This window comes from Solea solea, chromosome 8, assembly GCF_958295425.1.
Source record: "Solea solea chromosome 8, fSolSol10.1, whole genome shotgun sequence".
In the NCBI taxonomy this organism is placed as follows: domain Eukaryota; kingdom Metazoa; phylum Chordata; class Actinopteri; order Pleuronectiformes; family Soleidae; genus Solea; species Solea solea.
In genome coordinates, this window is record NC_081141.1 from 8,206,785 (window position 1) to 8,225,892 (window position 19,108).

Sequence of the window (19,108 nt, forward strand, 5' to 3'; positions counted from 1 at the left end):
TTCTTGCAACTATAACTAATTACTTACAAAGGTTACATTGTATGGAAGCGTATCACTATCACAGTGGATTTTTTTTTTTTTGGGAGGGGGGTCTGTATCACATTATATAACGTGACACTATATTGTATAAACGTGATAATTATATTGTATAAATGTGACACTATAGTGTATAAATGTGACACTATATTGTATAAACGTGACAGTGTATTTTAAAAACTTGATAATTATATTGTATAAATGTGACACTATATTGTATAAATGTGATAATTATATTGTATAAACGTGATAATTAAATGTTGAAAGAACTGCTTTCCAATCGACATTTAATAGTTTACAAAGTGACTTTAATTATTCACAAATTGCATACAAAATACATTTCTGTGTTCATAAAAGTCAACACCAGTATTATATTCTTCTCTATTACTGTCGCATACCGGGGTAAAAGTCTCTTGTAAATGAGTGTCCATGTGCGTGTGTAAATAAAGTTTCAATAAAAGTAAACCATATCACGTTTCAGATGTGATCCGTTCTGCGACCCAATCAGTATTGAGTAGGCGTGTCGTGTAGTGTGAGGGGGTGTGTCATGTAGTGGGGGGAGGTGTCGTGTAGTGGTCTGCGAGTCTGCAGTTAGACCTACTCGAACTTTTTGCAACTGAATTTATTTCAATATTGAAAAAAAATCGAAAGCAAAAAAAAATTCGGTGCTTAAAATTTGATGTTTTAAAATTCAAAGTCTAATTTCGATAGAAAAAAAAAAATCTGTGTTAAAAATTCAAATTCAAACTCAGATAGCACACATTTACTTCCATAGGCTAATATTTGACAGATTAATCCTCACCCATTCATTCATAACTTTAAATTGCCAGCACAACCCATGGAATGCTTATTTGCATTTCCAAAAAAGTGACTGCACCTCCTAACTTGTGACATAAAGTTTTTCATAAGGCTACTGCATTCCAACAACCTCATCCAGTCCTTTGTAATTGTTGGAATGCAGTAAAAGGGCCAGTACAAATGATAAAATGTTCATTGCCACTTGCCAAAGAGTGATTGCAGCTGTGACCTTGTTGTCTTTTCTTATTCAAAATCACTTGGTTTCACTTATGCGGGTAATGTTTGACTAATTATACCTCATCCAGTCCTTTGCACTTTTTGGAATACACTTAAAGGCCATGAAATGCTTTTTTTCAATTGCCATAAAGTGATTGCATCACCAACCTTGTGACTTAAAACTTGCCTCAAAATCTCTTTCTAACCGCTCACTCTCCCTGCACCAAAGTCTATAGATCAAACCATCAATTTCACACAACTGTTGCCTTCATTATTAAGTTAAAATGTGTTATTTTCACTAACATCACTTTCCAGTTAGAAAAGTTTGTCTAACAGTAAGATGCAGCATTGAACATATTCTTAAGTTACAATTTAGACAGACTTTTGTTAAGTGGCTAAAAGGTGTTTTTCCATGCCCACACTGGCAGCCATGTTTTCAGTAAGAGATTGGCCGTTTCTCAATATCCATACTTGTGCGTACTTGTCTGTACTTGCGTACTCCCATACGTCATCAGCCTCAGTCCAAGTTCTGTTCCAATTCTCAAGTCCGTGACCAGCGAGTGTGGTTCTCAAACCCGGATGTGTTCGAATATATGAATATAAATCTGAAATAAATATTTTTCTGTGCCCAGGAACAAAGTTTTAAGATAATTTGAGGCTAGAAATTAGTCATTTAGAATTCAAACATGTGGTTTGTGTATTAAGATATGACGTATTTATAGTTTGTCGGAGGTGATCAGCTCCGCCTCTGCGGACACTCTACACTCACAGGCCGTTTCTCAATACTCAAGTAAGCAAGTATGTACTTGCTTACTTGGGAAGTATATACTTGAAAAGTACGCTGGGAGTATATACTTGCCAAGTACGGGAGTACACAAGTATGTGGTTGTTTCTCAATACTCAAGTATGCAAGTATGTATGTATTGTTCTTCTGTTTGAATGGTGGCTGGCGCCAAGTGCTGCAGCCTCATTAGCGCCACCTACAGTGTTGATAAATGAACATATGAAATACTTTTAATAAATGCATATATATGTTGTTATTATTTTCACATTTTAAATATTTAACTTAATTTATTATATATATATATATATATATGACTTGTACAAATATATACTACTCTACATATCTAATTCAAAGTAAATAAAATAAACATTAATAATATACAAACTTTCAAACTGTCGTTTCCATTAAAAACAAAATAACACGTCAACAACAAATCTATGGATCACACTGAGCATCTAATGACAGCGACGTCTGAGCCAGCGGATCATTTCATCAGGACAGGCCGAGGTAACGCTGCTCTGTGCCGGGCACAGTGAGCGTCGAGCGTCCACCGATCACCTCCGACAAACGTTGCTGCTAAACTATAAATACGTCATATCTTCATACACAAACCACATGTTTAAATTCTAAATGACTCATTTCTCGCCTCAAATGATCTTAAAACTTTGTTCCGGGACACAGAAAAATATTTATTTCAGATTTATATTTCTATTATCTGCTGCTATGCTCCGCCGAAATGTATTCTGGGATACATGGCCATCCCAAGTACGCTTAAGTCACCTCCGATGCATACTTGGTCAAAATGGGCGGAGCGAGAACACTTCCGGGTTTGAGAACCGTCCTCGCTGTTTGCTTACTTGAGAATTGGAACAGAACTCTGACTGAGACTGATGACGTTTTCACAAGTACGGGAGTATGCAAGTACACACAAGTATGCACAAGTATGGATATTGAGAAACGGCCACAGTGTCCGGCGCAGAGCAGCGCTACCTTGGTCTGTCCTGATGAAATGATCCGCTGGCTCCGACGTCTCTGTCATTAGATGCTTGGTGTGATCCATAAATTTGTTGTTGACGTGTTATTTTGTTTTTAATGTAAATGTTTTGACGTGAGTTTGAAAGTTTGTATATTATTAATGTTTTATTAATTTTAATTTTGAAGTTTAGATTTATATTAAAGTCGCACGGTCATTGCATCTGTATTTAAATATAATATATACATACACTGCCTGGCTTAAAAAAAAGTTGCCACCTGGATTCAACTAAGCAAATAGGTAAGGGGTTGCTGCAGTTGGTCAGGTCTAGGTTCAGCAACATTATGTGGCCAAAGAATGAGGTCAGCTGACTACCTGAATATAATGAATGACCAGATTATTCCATCAATGCATCTTTTTCTTCCCTGATGACATGGGCATATTCCAAGATGACAATGCCAGGATTCATCAGGCTCAAATTGTGAAAGAATGGTTCAGAATCTTTGGGATGTGCTGGAGAAGGCTTTGCTCAGTGGCCCGACTCTCCCATCATCAATACAAGATCTTGGTGAAAAATGAATGCAACACTGGACGGAAATAAATCTTGTGACATTGCAGTAGCTTATGGAAACAATGCCACAGTGAATGAGTGCCGTAAGCTAAAGGCGGTCCAACGATGTGACCCTTTTTTTTTGGCCAGGCAGTGTATATGTATGTGTATATGTATATATATACAGTGGGGCAAAAAAGTATTCAGTCAGCCACCGATTGTGCAAGTTCTCCCACTTAAAATGATGACAGAGGTCTGTAATTTTCATCATAGGTACACTTCAACTGTGAGAGACAGAATGTGAAAAAATCCTGGAAATCACATTGTAGGATTTTTAAAGAATTTATTTGTAAATTATGGTGGAAAATAAGTATGTGGTCTCAATACAATGCTCTCACTGATGGAATGAGGTTTTGGCTCAAAATCCCACGATACATGGCCCCATTCATTCTTTCCTTAACAGGGATCAGTCGTCCTGTCCCCTTTGCAGAAAAACATCCCCAAAGCATGATGTTTCCACTCCCATGCTTCATAGTGGGAGTTCATTTTCATATTCTGTCTCTCACAGTGTAACTATGATGAGAATTACAGACCTCTGTCATCATTTTAAGTGGGAGAACTTACACAATTGGTGGCTGACTAAATACTTTTTTGCCCCACTGCACATATGTATGTGTGTGTGTGTGTGTATATATATATATACACACACACACACACACTACTCTACAATGCTGTAATATATCTATTTTCCACATTGTACTGTCAGTCAGTCAGTCATCATCTACCGCTTTATCCTCTGCCAGAGGGTCGCGGGGGGTGCTGTGCCAATCTCAGCTACATCGGGCGATAGGCGGGGTACACCCTGGACAGTTCGCCAGTCCATCGCAGGGCCACACACAGATAGAGACAAACAACCATTCACTCTCACACTCACTCCTATGGTCAATTTAGAGTGTTCAATTTACCTATCCCCACATTGCATGTTTTTTGGACTGCGGGAGGAAGCCGGAGTACCCGGAGAGAACCCACGCACACACGGGGAGAACATGCAAACTCCATGCAGAAAGGCCCTTGTTCCAACCGGGGCTCGAACCCGGGTCTTCTCGCTGCAAGGCGAGAGTGCTAACCACTAAACCACCGTGTGGCCCACATTGTACTGTAAGTTAAATATTTAAAATGTGAAAATAATAACAATATATATATGCATTTCTTAAGTATTTCATATGTTCATTTATCAACACTAGGTGGCTTAAGCAATTGGCGCCACCCGCCATTCAAACAGTAGAACAAGGAAGTACGCTGCTGTTCCAATTGAAGAATCATACTTGTGTACATTAGTATGTACTACAGGCGTACTTCTCAAGTATGTACTTCCCAAGTACACAAGTACATCCTTGCATACTTGAGTATTGAGAAAGGGCCCTTGTCTCCATGTCTCATACTGGTTGTCAATGCAGGGGGTGCTGTAGCTCATGCAACTGCACTTCAGAATATCTGTTTCTGTGTCACAATTTCTTTACCTCCAAATTGTGAAAATCAAAACTTGACTAACAAGTTATTAATAATATAAAGATGCACATTATATTTTTTGAGTTCAAAAATATTCTTTTACTGAAAACAAATGCATTTATCATAAGAAAAAAAAAAAAACACTTCTTGCTTCTTTTTGAAATCTTTCAATCCTTCACCGACATTCAACTAGACTCTGGACAGGAGTTTGATTTTGTGTAATGTGTAAATCTGACTTTAATCCGTGAGTGGGAACAAGATGAATCAGGTTAAATCTGCATCCAACAGTATTTGGTTTAAATATATTTATGCATCTATCAATTAGTGCCGTTCCTTTAAGTGACAAGATCAACTGAAGCACTTTTGAACATTTTTAAAAGAAAAAAATAAACATCAACCACAAAAACATATTTAGCAGATCAAGCAGGCTTTAGTTGCTCACAGATAAATGGACCATTTGAAGAAAAAGAGAAGTGGAAAACAGAAATGCCCTTGGGCATTCCGAAGGAGTTTGAGGGCCCTAAGCAAATGTAAGGTGGGTGGGGGGGGGGCTCCTAGATCAGACGAGACTAAACCCCCATGACACCCTGTATAAATACAGACATTTATTGCCTTATTCTCTATGAAGCTCCTCCTACAGTTTCAGAATACATATTTTTACAACACCACCGTAAACATACATCCTTCATCCTCATGGTCATAAAAACTCACCGCTTATGCTTCCCCCTCCCTTTCTCTCTCCTGGCCATGTGCATTTGTTTTCAACAGAGCCGGCAAACACAACCCGTAGAGTCATGTCCATGTCAGCACCCGTTTTGCATGCTTCTGTGTTTCAATTCTCGCCATTTGAAAAAAAAAAAAAAGCCAGTCTGATACTCACTCGGTCAGACGGTTTTCTCCACTTCGATTTCACTGGCTCTGCCATAATGAACACCTAAAATAACATTATCTCTGCCTTAACCTTATAGACGTTACCTGGCTAGAAGGTGTGTGTGTGTGTGTGTGTCGTGCAATGAAGCAATATGTGATTCTCGCTAGACCTCCTGATTCTGAGAAATCTGGGTGGGTGCCCCTGGTCTTGCAAGGGTGATTTTCCAGTAACAGTCGGAAAGAGGAGCAGAGAGCCCCCTATCTCCCCACAACAAGACATTTAACCATTTAATGGCGTTTAATTCGGGTAAAAATCCTGAATCATTGCGCTTTAAACCAACATCACCCTGTAAAATCCATAAATTAACGTCTCTTTAGTGTATCTGCATGATCCGTGTATCATCCTCATCTGTTCAATCATTTATTTCAGCCCTAAACTAAAAAACGAGTTCTGCTATGGCTCAAAATGCTAACATTTACGTTAAAAAACTGATTAAAAATATGAAAAATATTAGAATGGAATTAGCTCAATAGCTTCCAGGTCATGTGACTGAAAATCAGGGCAGGATAATATTACTACAGTGGCTGGTTAAGGTACATTTTATTCCATTGTAATACTACTCACTTTTTTATTCAATGAAAAAAATATTGCATTTATTTCTTATTGGATCTTATTGACTAAGCTTGTTATTGCCTTTCAATTACCCACGTTTTATTTTGAAAACTGGAAGTTGGTCCACACTTTAGTATCCTCAAAGTTAACTTTCTCAGCCGATAAAGAACAACGCAAGTTTAACCCGTTTTGCTGAAACATCGTTTTTCGAAACAACAAAAAACAAACAGACTTTTCTAGAGATGCAACAAAAATTCAGCTGCCGAAAATGGCCAAAAAAGGCATTTTTGGTTTTCGGCCGAAATAACACGACCGAAACAGGATGTTTTGACGATGCATGCAAAAAATATGGTCAGCACACGCCTGTGTATTCCCGCTTAAAGTCTGTCCAAGATCAGTTTGGAACACCAATAAAAGGGTTCCAACAATAACAATGTGAGTACACGGTGGAACAGCAACTATTAAGTGCTGGAAAGCCTCTTTGCGCAAAAGCGAAATTTACAATGCAGATTATGAACTCCCCGCAACATTCACTTCACACCAGTGAACATTCTCTCTCTTCTCGCCCCCTTTGAGCAGTTAAAGAGATCAGCTTATCTGATGCTTCTGTGGCAGACCTTATTCCATTAATTGCAGCACTAAAGCGTCTTAAACACACAGAGGTTGAGACGGATCACGGAGTGAAAACAAGGAAAAGTGCACGCTTAAGAACCCCCATAGTTTTACTAAGATCTACTAAGATGAAGTGCTTTCCCTGCACTTCATCGTGGAAAGCGGAAACCTTTGGAAACAACAGAATCCGTGTTTCATTCATTCATTAGTTTTTCAAAAGGAAATGGAAAACAGTTAAAGAAATGTTAATTTGGCGTTCATAATAAATGAAAAAACAGATAATGACTTTTTCCATTTCATTTCCGATATTGTGCTCTAATGAAAAATGAAAAAAAAAAAAAAAAGGATTTCCATCTAACGCAACCCGAAAGTGACCTTTGACAGGGGAGCTTCACACGACGATGGGAGGGAAACTCTGAAACCAGAAGACATGAGCACAGAGAAAGTATCTGTCTGTCATAAACGGGGGGAGTGGCTCAGTGGCTAAGACCAGTACCCTGTGTGCCAAAGACATCATGGTCGCAAGTTCGATTCCACCCCTGGCTGATTGTACTCAATTACCTTGTAAGTCGCTTTGGATAAAAGCGTCTGCTAAATGACATGTATTGTAATAAGTTAGAAAGATTTGACAGACATATTTGAACATCCACGATCAATAACATTTAAACGACTGCAGTCAAGTGAGGCTTTCTGTGGTCAAATCAGCTGCTCCTAAATGTAAAATGTGCCGGTATTCTCTCCTTTACATCGCAAGCAAACACAACGTACTGAAAAGAAGTGTTAAATTATGTCAAACATCATCAATCAATTAAAGGTTAAATGTATTGTATATACTGTATATAGTCTTTATTTATTATATCATTTATGTAATATATTCTATTTCTACCTTGTGATTTTTGGCTGCTGTAATACTGCAAATTTCCCTGTGTAGCACAAATAAAGTAATGTTTTATCTTGTCATATAATGTAAGTTATATTCATCGATCTTTGGAAGAGGTATAACATCCATAATTTCTATAAGTAGTTTATGATTCACTTTCCTTAGACTCAGTACCTCTTGTAAATTCACTTTTAGCAACACAAATTAGGTTAATCGTCCACCTTATTTTTGTTACAAAGGGAATTTTGACCCTGGATTACTTTAAAACTACACAGTAAGTACTTCATATTACTTGTGTATGAAGTACAAGGGGTTCTTATTCCAATGAAAGTGAAACCATAAACTACTTGTAAAAATGATGGATGCTTTACCTCTTCAAAGATCGAAGAATATTACATTAGAGTAAAAGTGTTTTATACAAGATAAGACATTACCTTATTTGTCCCACACAGGGTAATCTGCAGTACTACAGCAGCCAAAACTCACAACAGGGTACAAACAGAAGTAAAAGAGAAATTAGGTAAGGAATTATGAATATTAATATATGTAAATAAATGTACAAGACAGATGATATAAAAACAACTATAGATCCACTATTTACAATTTACAGTATTTATAGCTACAATACATTTTACCAATGTATTATTTGACATAATTAATTTACATGTAATCGCTATTATATAATTGTTTTGACATATAATTTAAAAAATGTTGTGATCGCTTTCGATAGGACTTTAATTTGAAAACCAGAAATAGGACTGGTTGGTTTGAACCATTTGAGATGAATTAACGTGAAGGAGAGAATATCGACGCAACCTTTGGATCACGTAACTTGGGTTTGGTGGATTGGAAATTGGAAAAAACATTATACATTTTTAGGATTTTATTTTGAAAATCTAATAAACAGTTTGTTATGTTTTTTCAAGTTTCGTTTTATTTTGAAAAACGAACAAACAAATGATACACGGATTCATTAGGTCACCGATATCATCTCTCAACTGCATGTCATTTTGTCTGTTTCACTCAGTGTCTTGTCAGACTGTAAACAGTTTACAGTATTTGCAAAATGGAGGTCTTGGTCTGTATATCTGTCGTTTACACAGAAGCAGCAAAATAAAGGTTTGTTTGTGGCCAGACTGTACTATGAGTGATTCAGATTAGATTTTTCGTATTTTGCATAAACTTTTCTTTCCAAACTCAATTTATTTTGCAGTGCTAAAATGATAAAGACCAGGCAAACATGGTGAGTGAGGAAGCTGTAGTACCCAGTACATTTTTAAAATGTTTGTCACTTAAATCAAGGTGGCTGCACATTACTGTGAATATAGTGAGCTATGACATTAGCCACAGATGAGAAGGTGCCAGTTGTTATTTTCTGTAACACCACTTGACAAATCGCTTCACATTTGGTGTGAATGCACCATAAAATCTTGGATCCTGCAATTTCTGTGAAGCAAATTGAATAGTTTATCCATTAGACCAACCTTCCATTAGACAGTACAGTAAGGTAAAAGAGTCAGGATAATCTTGTAGACTTAAAAAATAAAACTCCACAAGATGAGTAATACTCATGTACAAATCAGTGGATTGCCCCTTTAACCTGCATCTGAGGTGACTGGACGGCTGAAAAACATTTAAAAATACAGCTGGAACACCCCTAAGGTGCATCTGACAAACAACAGTTAAAGTGCGTCTTCCAATCAACAAATGATGGAACAATCAAACCAAATAATCCAGCAAGGAGCTCAGAGGGCAGAGCTTCAGATGAGGCATGAGGGAGAAATGTTTTTCAGTGAAGGAGGAATCCTAGAGGCAGGTTCAGAATTCCAGGCCACTCTGTGACAGAATTCATGGTTTTGAGAGCATTGATTTTAAAACTATTACAACTGACAGCAAATCATGGCATATCACACAGACACGACAAATACTAATCTACAGCACCAGACTGGCACTGTAGATTCAGACGATTTACTCAATCTCAACTGTGCGTTTGGACCATCTGCAATGACAACAGATCCAGAGCTAAATTTGGTTCAGATTTTAAAATCCATGAAAAAATGGTCCCTGAATGCAACAGTCCAGGTTAAGATGAGGCCCTGAATCTGTTCATGGGAATATCCAGAGTTGGAACTTCATCCAAATTTTAGGGGAGCAGTCCAGACTTTGACAGAAGGTCCAAATTCATGCTCAGTTATCTTTGTCATTGGGACATGGTGTTTTTATTTTGGAATTAGGTAGTTTCAAATTTGCACAACCCTCTCCTATTGTCCAAAGTAGTTCAGTTTGAACTTCATATGACTTTAGATCATATTTAGACTGTAGGTCAGTCTGAATTAGACAGCTACATTTCTCTGTAACTGGAAGGTATTTCATGTTTGGTAAAATATTATTAGGAATTTAAGGACGAGCTAATCTGGAATATCGATTGTTCAAGATCAAGGACAGACTGTGTTATGCAGGGTAGCCTTATCTTGGAATGATGATTGATGTACTTAACAATGTCCTAAAATGTGAACAGTACTGCTTGGCCTACTCTTCAGCTCAAGCAATTTTAATTTGGACCTAGTTTGACCAACTCTCTATCGCAATGGCCAGATTTGAAACTAGAGTGTGCCAGCCTAGCTGCAGCATGGGAAGTAGTGTGAAAGCAGTCTTGATTCCAGATTTGGCAGAAAGGCAAACCATTTTGGTGCGACCCCAATTTTGGCAGTGAGTTGGTCCAAATTTGAAACCTTTATTTTTTTTTTATTTGTTTCTGGAGACATTGTCTCTTGAGGGTATCAAACTTTGACAACCCATATTTAAATGGGATTGACTGGACTGTTAAATGATAATGAACTGTGGTCTCCTATGTTAAATGAAATCCAGTTATATCCTATTTAATGCACTTTGAATAGCAGATTGATGTTAGTGCCTGGAGGAGAGGGGATCTCGGTTTACATAACTGTCTCTGTCTGTCCATCTGTCTGTTGTCTCTGTGTGAGGTTAGCAGCTGCAACCTTCTTTAGCCAGCTGGCTGTCGGCGTTGAGGCGTCCTCCCTGAGGCGCTGATGGTTTGTGCTGGACTCCTGACTCAGCAGCGTTTAGGTCCAGGCTGCCATCTTGGATGTTCTGGTAGATCCTCTTTGCTGCCTCCAGAAAAGCCTCCTCTACATTCTCCCCTCTGAGGAAGAACATAGCAAATAATAATAATTAATTGAAAATGATTTCTGAGGGGGTGCAAGTCACCTATATACTATGGGTGGAATGGTTCATTCAAAAAATCTGTCCCGTTCAGTACGCTTGTCACGATTCGGGACACGTGTACCATTCAGTTTATGACATGCAACGTAGTATAAGCCTTGCGCCAGTAACCCAGTGAAGTTTTTTTTTACATTTGGTACGAGGAGGCGTGTACTGTTAAGTGCTACAGGTCAGTTGCACAAATGTCACAAGAAGACGCAGGAGGAGCTCCAGAGTTGGAGGATGTGCCAGCAGCAGCATCGTTTCGTTCTCCTGTGTGGGAGCATTTTGGATTTACTCTAACCTATGATGACAGCGGTAAAAAGTTGATGGACAAAACTAATTGTAAGCAAGCACAGCACAACACGTGTTACTTATGCTAGTGGCAGCACTTCAAATATGCTAGCGCATCTGCAGAGACATCACCCAAGTGTGATGCTTGACAGCACAAGGAAGAGAGAGTTGGGTAAGAAAAAGCAACTTCTGCTCCCTGCAGCATTTAAACAAGCACTCAGAGAAGTCAGACAGGTCAAAAGCCATAAGGAAAACAATGGGGGTGTTAATAGCGAAAGATGTGCAGCCTTATGCCGTGGTGGAGGATGCAGGATTTCAGCATATGATTAAAGTACTTGAGCCGCGGTATAATATTCCATCCCACTGTCACTTCAGCAACACAGTAATTCCTGAACTTTATAAAGAGACTTTACTTTATAAAGAATTGTCTGACACAGATAACATGGCTCTTACTACAGATGGATGGACCTCCAGGGCTACTGAAATTGGGGAGTGGGAGATGAAAAGCTTCGTTTTGCAGACCCGCCCACTTTATGAAAGTCACACAAGTGAGCATCTTTCTGAATCACTGACACAAGCAGTGAGAGAATGGAATGGAAACTAGAATTAATATATAAATGTGTAAATACAGCAATGTCTCTCCTCTTACTGTTTCAAAATCTCTGGATTGTTACAATGATGTGCTTAAATCCATAATCAAGCTGCCTCATTGTTTCAGTTTTTGCAAGATTGCATATGTCCTTAAGAATATCTGATAAAAAAAAAAATAGGCTATAGATCTGATACATGGTATGGTATGAGTGTAAAAATAATAGAAAAATAAATAACCGAAACGAAAACTGTGACCCCAAAACCACAAAATGAACCAAACCATGGCTTTTGTGAACCGTTCCACCCCTACTATATACTACTTCTGTGAAAGCTGTGCTAATTAGCCTGATCATGCTTATGCTGAGAAATACAGAACCAAATACAGTGTAGCATTGTGATTCTACATTTAAAAACCTCTGTATAAAGATTTTGATGTATTCACTCAGCTAAGAAGGGAAGTAGAGGAAACATGGAGACCAAGGTCTAAAGCACAAGTAACACTAGTGGCGCATTTCCACCGGCTCTACTCGCCTCGCCTCGGCGAGTCATCATTGCACGGCTGAGTGAAACTCCGGTGACTTCGTTTTATACGCGACACACACACACACTCACACGAGTGACTAGTGACTTTACACCAGACTTCTGTAGTTGTTGGAGATTAACCCACGTTTTTAGGATTGTTAAGTAGTTTTAATTCATACAATTTGGCACTGTTTGGTTTGATTTCTGTCCACATGTCTCTGGAGTACAGCCTCCTACTCCACAGCGGCAGCTGTCTGTGATGCCGCTCGAGATCGCCGGCACTGTCCCTAAATACATCACTCCACTTTAAAAGACTCCTGTTAAATATAGAGATTTCCCTGGTAGTTGTTGGAGATTAACCCACGTTTTTAGGATTGATAAGTAGTTTTAAGTGATCTACAGTTCGGCGCTGTTCGGCTTGATTTCTGTGTGGGACGTCTCTTCCTGTGACGGCACTGACAAATCATCGCAGAATACCTACTACTAGCACGCTTGGAACCTCGATGGAGCAGGTAGTAAAAATAGTACCTGGTACCAGGTACTATGCTAGTGGAAACGTTACATAAACCGTGCTGTGACGTGGCGAGGCGAGGCGAGTAGAGTGGGTGGAAATGCGCCATAATATGTATCAGTATATGTAGGTTTTACATCTGCAGGTCTGATTTTGATTACATTTTTCTCATAAGAAAAGTAAAATCTCTTTGGGCTCTAGATTCACAGGGGTGGACAATTATTTTCCCCAAGGGGCCATATGAGAAACAAAAAATTATGTTGAGGGCCGGGCCAAATTTGAATTAATTTTAATTTAATTTGATCTCTTTTATCTAAAAAAGCAGTAAATGTTATTGTTTTGGTGTAAATTTAGCAGCATACAAACACACAATAAACACAATTACTAACCAACTCTATTAAAAATATCAAATGACTACACTATATAATGAATACTATTATACTATACTACTGTGGTGAAGTGCAATGAATATATTGTCGAACACAACCCCCCCGCCCCGCACAGAGTGCACCTGCACACTTACGCACACACATACTAATGCTGCAATCACACCGAAACAGGGAGGGAGAGAATGTGTACTTGTGTACCACAAACTAAGCACACGGCTTTAGCTTTGTCACCTGTAAAGAAATATTTAGCAGTCCATGTCTTGTTGAAAAACGCGCCATTCGGGAATTTACTTTTCTTTTCGACATTTTTAGGGGGCCAGGGGTAACATTTTTTAACATTTTTTTGGTCTGCTGTGGGCACTAATGTAACTACCAAAAAATATTTTCATCTGCAGAAAAGAAAAAAAGAAATCATTAATGTTGTGAGTGATATTTTTCACTCACATTTTTTCTATACTTTATCTGGTTTGATAATGAAACTTTAACCTGCAGAAACCATGACACTGGTTTGCCCGGCCCTTTGACAATGACTACTTTCCTGAGCTGACCTGAAGCTGGGTCAACAAACACTTTATAACACAAATGCTTCAAAAACAACAAAAACTTAAATATTTAATACATTTAGCAGGATTCAAAGGGCGTGTATGTGTTTGTACTTACGTCTTAGCGCTGGCCTCTAGAAACAGCAAACCTAATCAACAGCAGGAAGCAAATATCAGAACCAGTCAGTCTGAAAACCTGCTTTAATTTAATTGCATAACATTTCAAGAGCTTCCTGCTCACACACTCACCGTTCTCCTCAGCGAACTGCTTGGCCTCCTCATATGTCACGTCTCTCTGAGACTCCAGATCAGCCTTATTACCAATTAGAATGATCACCTGAAATTCAACAATCATTTATTAAAATCTATAATGCAGGAAAAGTAGAATTCTGCTCTTTGGAAGTCTGAGCAGAGGGATTTCATGAAGCAAAAGCTTGTTATCAGCCGTCTTTGATAACTGACAGATGAACATTATACATTGTAAATGGATTCACTTTAGCATGTAAGACCTGGTCATAAAACATTGCTCATTGCTTAAAAACATTGCTTAATATTTGCCTTTTTTATACATCATATGATGTATAAAAACGGCAAATATTAAGTAAAATACTTCAAATACAGTACAGGATTTTCATTATTTTGTCAGTCTCCATACTTGCTGTGTAAATACTGACTGTGTTTGGGTTGGTCAGGTTCCTGGCATCTGTCAACCAGCTGCTTAGGTGATTGTAGGTACTTCTCCTATACAAAAAGGACATGAGGCGTTATTATTTAACAACAAATAGTGCACATTTAAATTAGGGCTATTTAAGGTACCGCAATAATGCCTCATGAAGATTAAAAACCAGACAACTGTTGGATATTAGTTGGATTATGACACTGCAATGTATGTTACATTCAGGTCAATATGACCATTTGTTGTCTGTTGGGCTTGAGTTTGCCATGTTATGTTTTTCAGCATTTTTTGTGTGTAGTACCTTTGAGGTTATTCTAGAGCAGAGGGTTGTGTTCGACAATATATTCACTGCACTTCACCACAGTAGTATAGTATAATATTATTCATTATATAGTATAGTCATTTGATATTTTTAATAGAGTTGGTTTGTAATTGTGTTTATTGTGTGTTTGTATGCTGCCAAATTTACGCCAAAACAATGAAATGTACTGCTTTTTTAGATAAAAATTTTATTAAAATGAATTCAAATTTGGCTGGCCCTCAACAATATTTTTTGTTTCTCATATGGCCCCTTGTGGAAAATAACTGCCCACCCTGTTCTAGAGAATATTCTGCACAGTATTTGTGTAGTGTGTGTATCAATAATAACAAACACATTCATAAAGCAAGTAAAGTTGCCTACTACTATGAAGCAAAGAGTAATAAAGCTTGAAAGGGATGTCCGATAATATCGGCCTCTCTGTGTCCTCCACTGTTCCTCTTTCATATGGGGTCCCACGGGGCTCTGTGCCTGGCCCTCTTTTATTTTCTCTCTATCTTTTACCACTTGATTCTATTCTCAGGAAACATGGCATTTATTTTCATTGCTATGCGGATGACAGCCAGATCTATGTCCTCCTCAAAAAGGCTGATTCCTACTCTGTTAACCCACTGCTAAAGTGCTTACATGACATTAAAGATTGGATGTCTTTAAATTTTCTGAATTTTAATGAAGAAAAGACACAAGTCATGGTCTTTAGTGGCACTGCTGTGACCCGCCCCCAAGTTGATTTGTCTTCTCTGGCACAGTATCACAAGTCAATTGTGAACAATCTGGGTGTAAAAATTGACTCGGGCCTTCAATTTGACAGCCAGATTAAAGCTGTGGTGAAATGTAGCTTTTTCCATTTGAGGCAGCTGGCAAAAATCAAACCAGTCATTCAGAGACAGCAATTTGAAACAGTAATCCACGCCTTTGTGACCACTAGGCTGGATTACTGTAATGCACTTTATATAGGGGTTTGCGGGTCCTCTATTGCGCGCCTTCAACTTGTACAAAATGTTGCTGCACGTCTTTTAACTGGCACAAGCAAGTATGAGCACATCTCACCTATTTTAGCTTCACTCCACTGACTGCCTGTCTATTTTAGGATTCATTTTAAAATGATTTTATTTGCTTTTAAAGCCTTAAATGGCTTTTCCCCACTGTACCTCTCTGAGCTGCTGCACCCCTACATGCCCAGCCTATTTCTCAGGTCAGCTGACCAACTGCTCCATGCCTAAAGCTAGGCTTAAGCTCAGAGGGGACCGAGCATTTGCCATTGCAGCTCCAAAGCTTTGGAATGGTCTGCCGCTGCACATTAGACAGGCTTCCTCTCTGTCTCATTTTAAAACTCTTCTTAAAACTCACCTCTTTTCTTTGGCTTTTAACACCACGTAGTGTTGATTTTATGTGTTTTTATGTGATTGTATTTGTTTTATGTGTACACATGCATATTATTTCAATGTATTTATTTATTTTATCCCTGTTTTATTCTTTGTACAGCACTTTGGAAACCTTGTGTTTGTTTAACTTGTGCTATATAAATAAAGTGGATTGGATTGGATTGGATAATGAGAAAAGGAAATTCAATTGGGAAGGAAGTGCCTTTTATTTTGATAGTCACAGCGTTGCGCAAGACACCACATCCACTTAATACCCAGAGGGTCATTAACTGCATGAACACTCTAACTCATGGTGCAAAACATAAAAACACAGAAGTAGCATTAATTTAGTTAAACATGTATGAAAACTACGGTGGCCGAGAAGTGCAAATCACAATGCAATTATTATAATTTCTTATAATTTCTAAATTTTAATAATTATTATAATTGCGAAACAACACTTTTCATGATTCAAACAACACTTTTCACGAAGCAAAAAGAATATTGATTTAATGGTGGTGTGTTTGGGTTCATAATCTTTGTATAATGATATACTGGTGAGGGAGATGTTGTATGTAAGCTTGTTTGTCAATTTAGAAGAAAAAAAAAAAAAAAAAAAAGATGTTGACGGAGAAAACTTGGGGAACGAGTTCCAGACAGACAGCGACAGCGTGAAGCCCGTGGCGACTTCCAGGCATTGAGCTGTTCCTCCAAAACTCAGTAGCCAATCAGAATAAAATAGTATATTTTTGAATGATTAAATCTTTTTTTTTGCTTCTGAAAAAGCGTTGCTTGCTTCGTGAAAAGTGTTGTCTGAATCGTGAAAAGTGTTGTCTGAATTGTGAAAAGGGTTGTTTGAATCATGAAAAGTGTTGTTTGAAAATATTGACACAAATCTAATTCCATAATTAACAAGCTGCTGTGTGGATTCATTGAGGAGAGGAGACTGATGACTGTGTGGACTGTGGAGCTGTGACCGTGTGATTACGTTACATTACATGTCATTTTGCAGACGCTTTTATCCAAAGCGACTTACAATAAGTGCATTTCAACATTTGGGTACAAACAAGAGCTAGAAGTAAGTAAGTGCTTCAAGTAAGCCAAACTATAAAGTGCTAGTCATAAGTGCTTTTTTTTGTCGTTGTCGTCTTAGCCGAGGTAGAGTCGAAAGAGATGTGTTTTCAGTCGGCGGCGAAAAATGTGGAGGCTTTCTGCTCTCCAGATGTCGATGGGACGATGCACTGAGATCTGCGGTCACTTCACTGACTCCCAGGGAGGCCGCTTGTCTTATTGTCACTATCGGTTCATAAAGTTACTGTTAAATGTAATGAACACATTAATAAAAGTTGAAGAGTTTTAACAGTTTTAACACATTGTTATTGTTCCTAATAATATGATCGCGAGTGATGGGAAGTACTGGCTTGTTCGTATCTCTTCCGATAAAAGTTAATGCCGTTGTGATTTCTCTTAATGTTGTGATTTCTCTTAATTGCGTTTTCTCCCAGCCACTGTAGAAAACCGTACAACAATAGACGTTCAAGACATGCATCGTACCCGGAAGTGTTCTCGCTTCGCCCGTTTTACCAAGTATGTATCGGGTGGTGACTTGAGCCTACTTGGGAAAGCCGTGTATCCCAGAATGCATTTCGCAGGACCATAGCGGCAGAGAAAAGAAATATAAACCTGAAATAAATATTTTTCTGTGTCCTGGAGCGCAGTTTTATGATCACTCGAAGTGAGAAATTAGTCATTTAGAATTCCAAAATGTGGTTTGTGTATTAAGATATAACGTATCTGTAGTTTGGCAGCGACGTCGTCGTTGGAGGTGATCAGCTCTGCCTCTTGTTGCACACAATGCCCGGGACAGAGCAGCGTTACCTCGGCTTGTCCTGTTGAAATAATCTGCTGGTTAATACCGTCTACGTCATTAGATACTTGGTGTGAACAATCTATTTGTTGTTGACGCGTTATTTTGTTTTTAATGTAAAAGTTTTGACCTGACAGTTTTAAAGTTTGTATATTATTAATGTTTTATTTATTTCAACTGAATTATATTAATGTTTGCACTAGGGCTGGGCGATTAATCGATTTTAAGCCCGGGTGGTGAGGACGGCATTTATTGTGGGATGCCGTCTACCTGATCTGGACTCAGTTTACACTGCCCGAGTCCGGAGAAGGGCCAGACGCATAGCAACAGATTCCACACACCCAGGCTATGGACTGTTTGTACCGCTGCCATCAGGAAAGTGGTACAGGAACATCAAAGCAAAGAACAATAGACTCAGGGACAGCTTCTTCCCCAGAGCTGTGAAAGCAATCGCCCCCCTACAGCCACACACACACCCACCCTCCCAAACACACCCCTGCTGATATATGTATGTATATATATATATATATATACACACACATATATATATATATATATATATATATATGTATATATACATACATATATACATATATGTATAAATATATATATATACACACACATATACATATATATATACATATACATATATACACACATATACATATATATATATATACACACACATATATATATACACACATACAGTGCTCAGCGTAAATGAGTACACCCCCTTCGAAAAGTACCATTTTAAACAATATCTCAATGAAAACAAAAACTATTTCCAAAATGTTGACAAGACTAAGTTTTATTTAACATCTGTTTAACTTATAACATGAAAGTAAGGTTAATAATATATCTTAGAGAACAAAATGTATAGTTTTACTCAAATTGGGGTGATGCAAAAATGAGTACACCCCACTGAAAGTCTCTGGAGCAAGGCTAAATTTTAGACTACAAATGTCCAATT

At 38.2% G+C, this 19,108-nt stretch overlaps 1 protein-coding gene across 1 annotated transcript in view; it reads right to left on the reverse strand.

Moving 5' to 3' along the window:
- Nucleotides 1–322: 322 nt before the first annotated feature.
- LOC131464330 (ras-related protein Rab-14-like) overlaps nucleotides 323–19,108 on the reverse strand; it is a 25,640-nt gene continuing 6,854 nt past the window's right edge. Inside the window, exons 5-8 of the mRNA XM_058636764.1 lie at nucleotides 14,587–14,653; nucleotides 14,162–14,249; nucleotides 14,031–14,061; nucleotides 323–11,004 (exon numbers count right to left, since the gene is read on the reverse strand). Of these exons, the coding sequence (XP_058492747.1) occupies nucleotides 10,827–11,004; nucleotides 14,031–14,061; nucleotides 14,162–14,249; nucleotides 14,587–14,653 (364 nt within the window). The 3' untranslated portion in view covers nucleotides 323–10,826. The remainder of the gene's footprint in view (nucleotides 11,005–14,030; nucleotides 14,062–14,161; nucleotides 14,250–14,586; nucleotides 14,654–19,108) is intronic.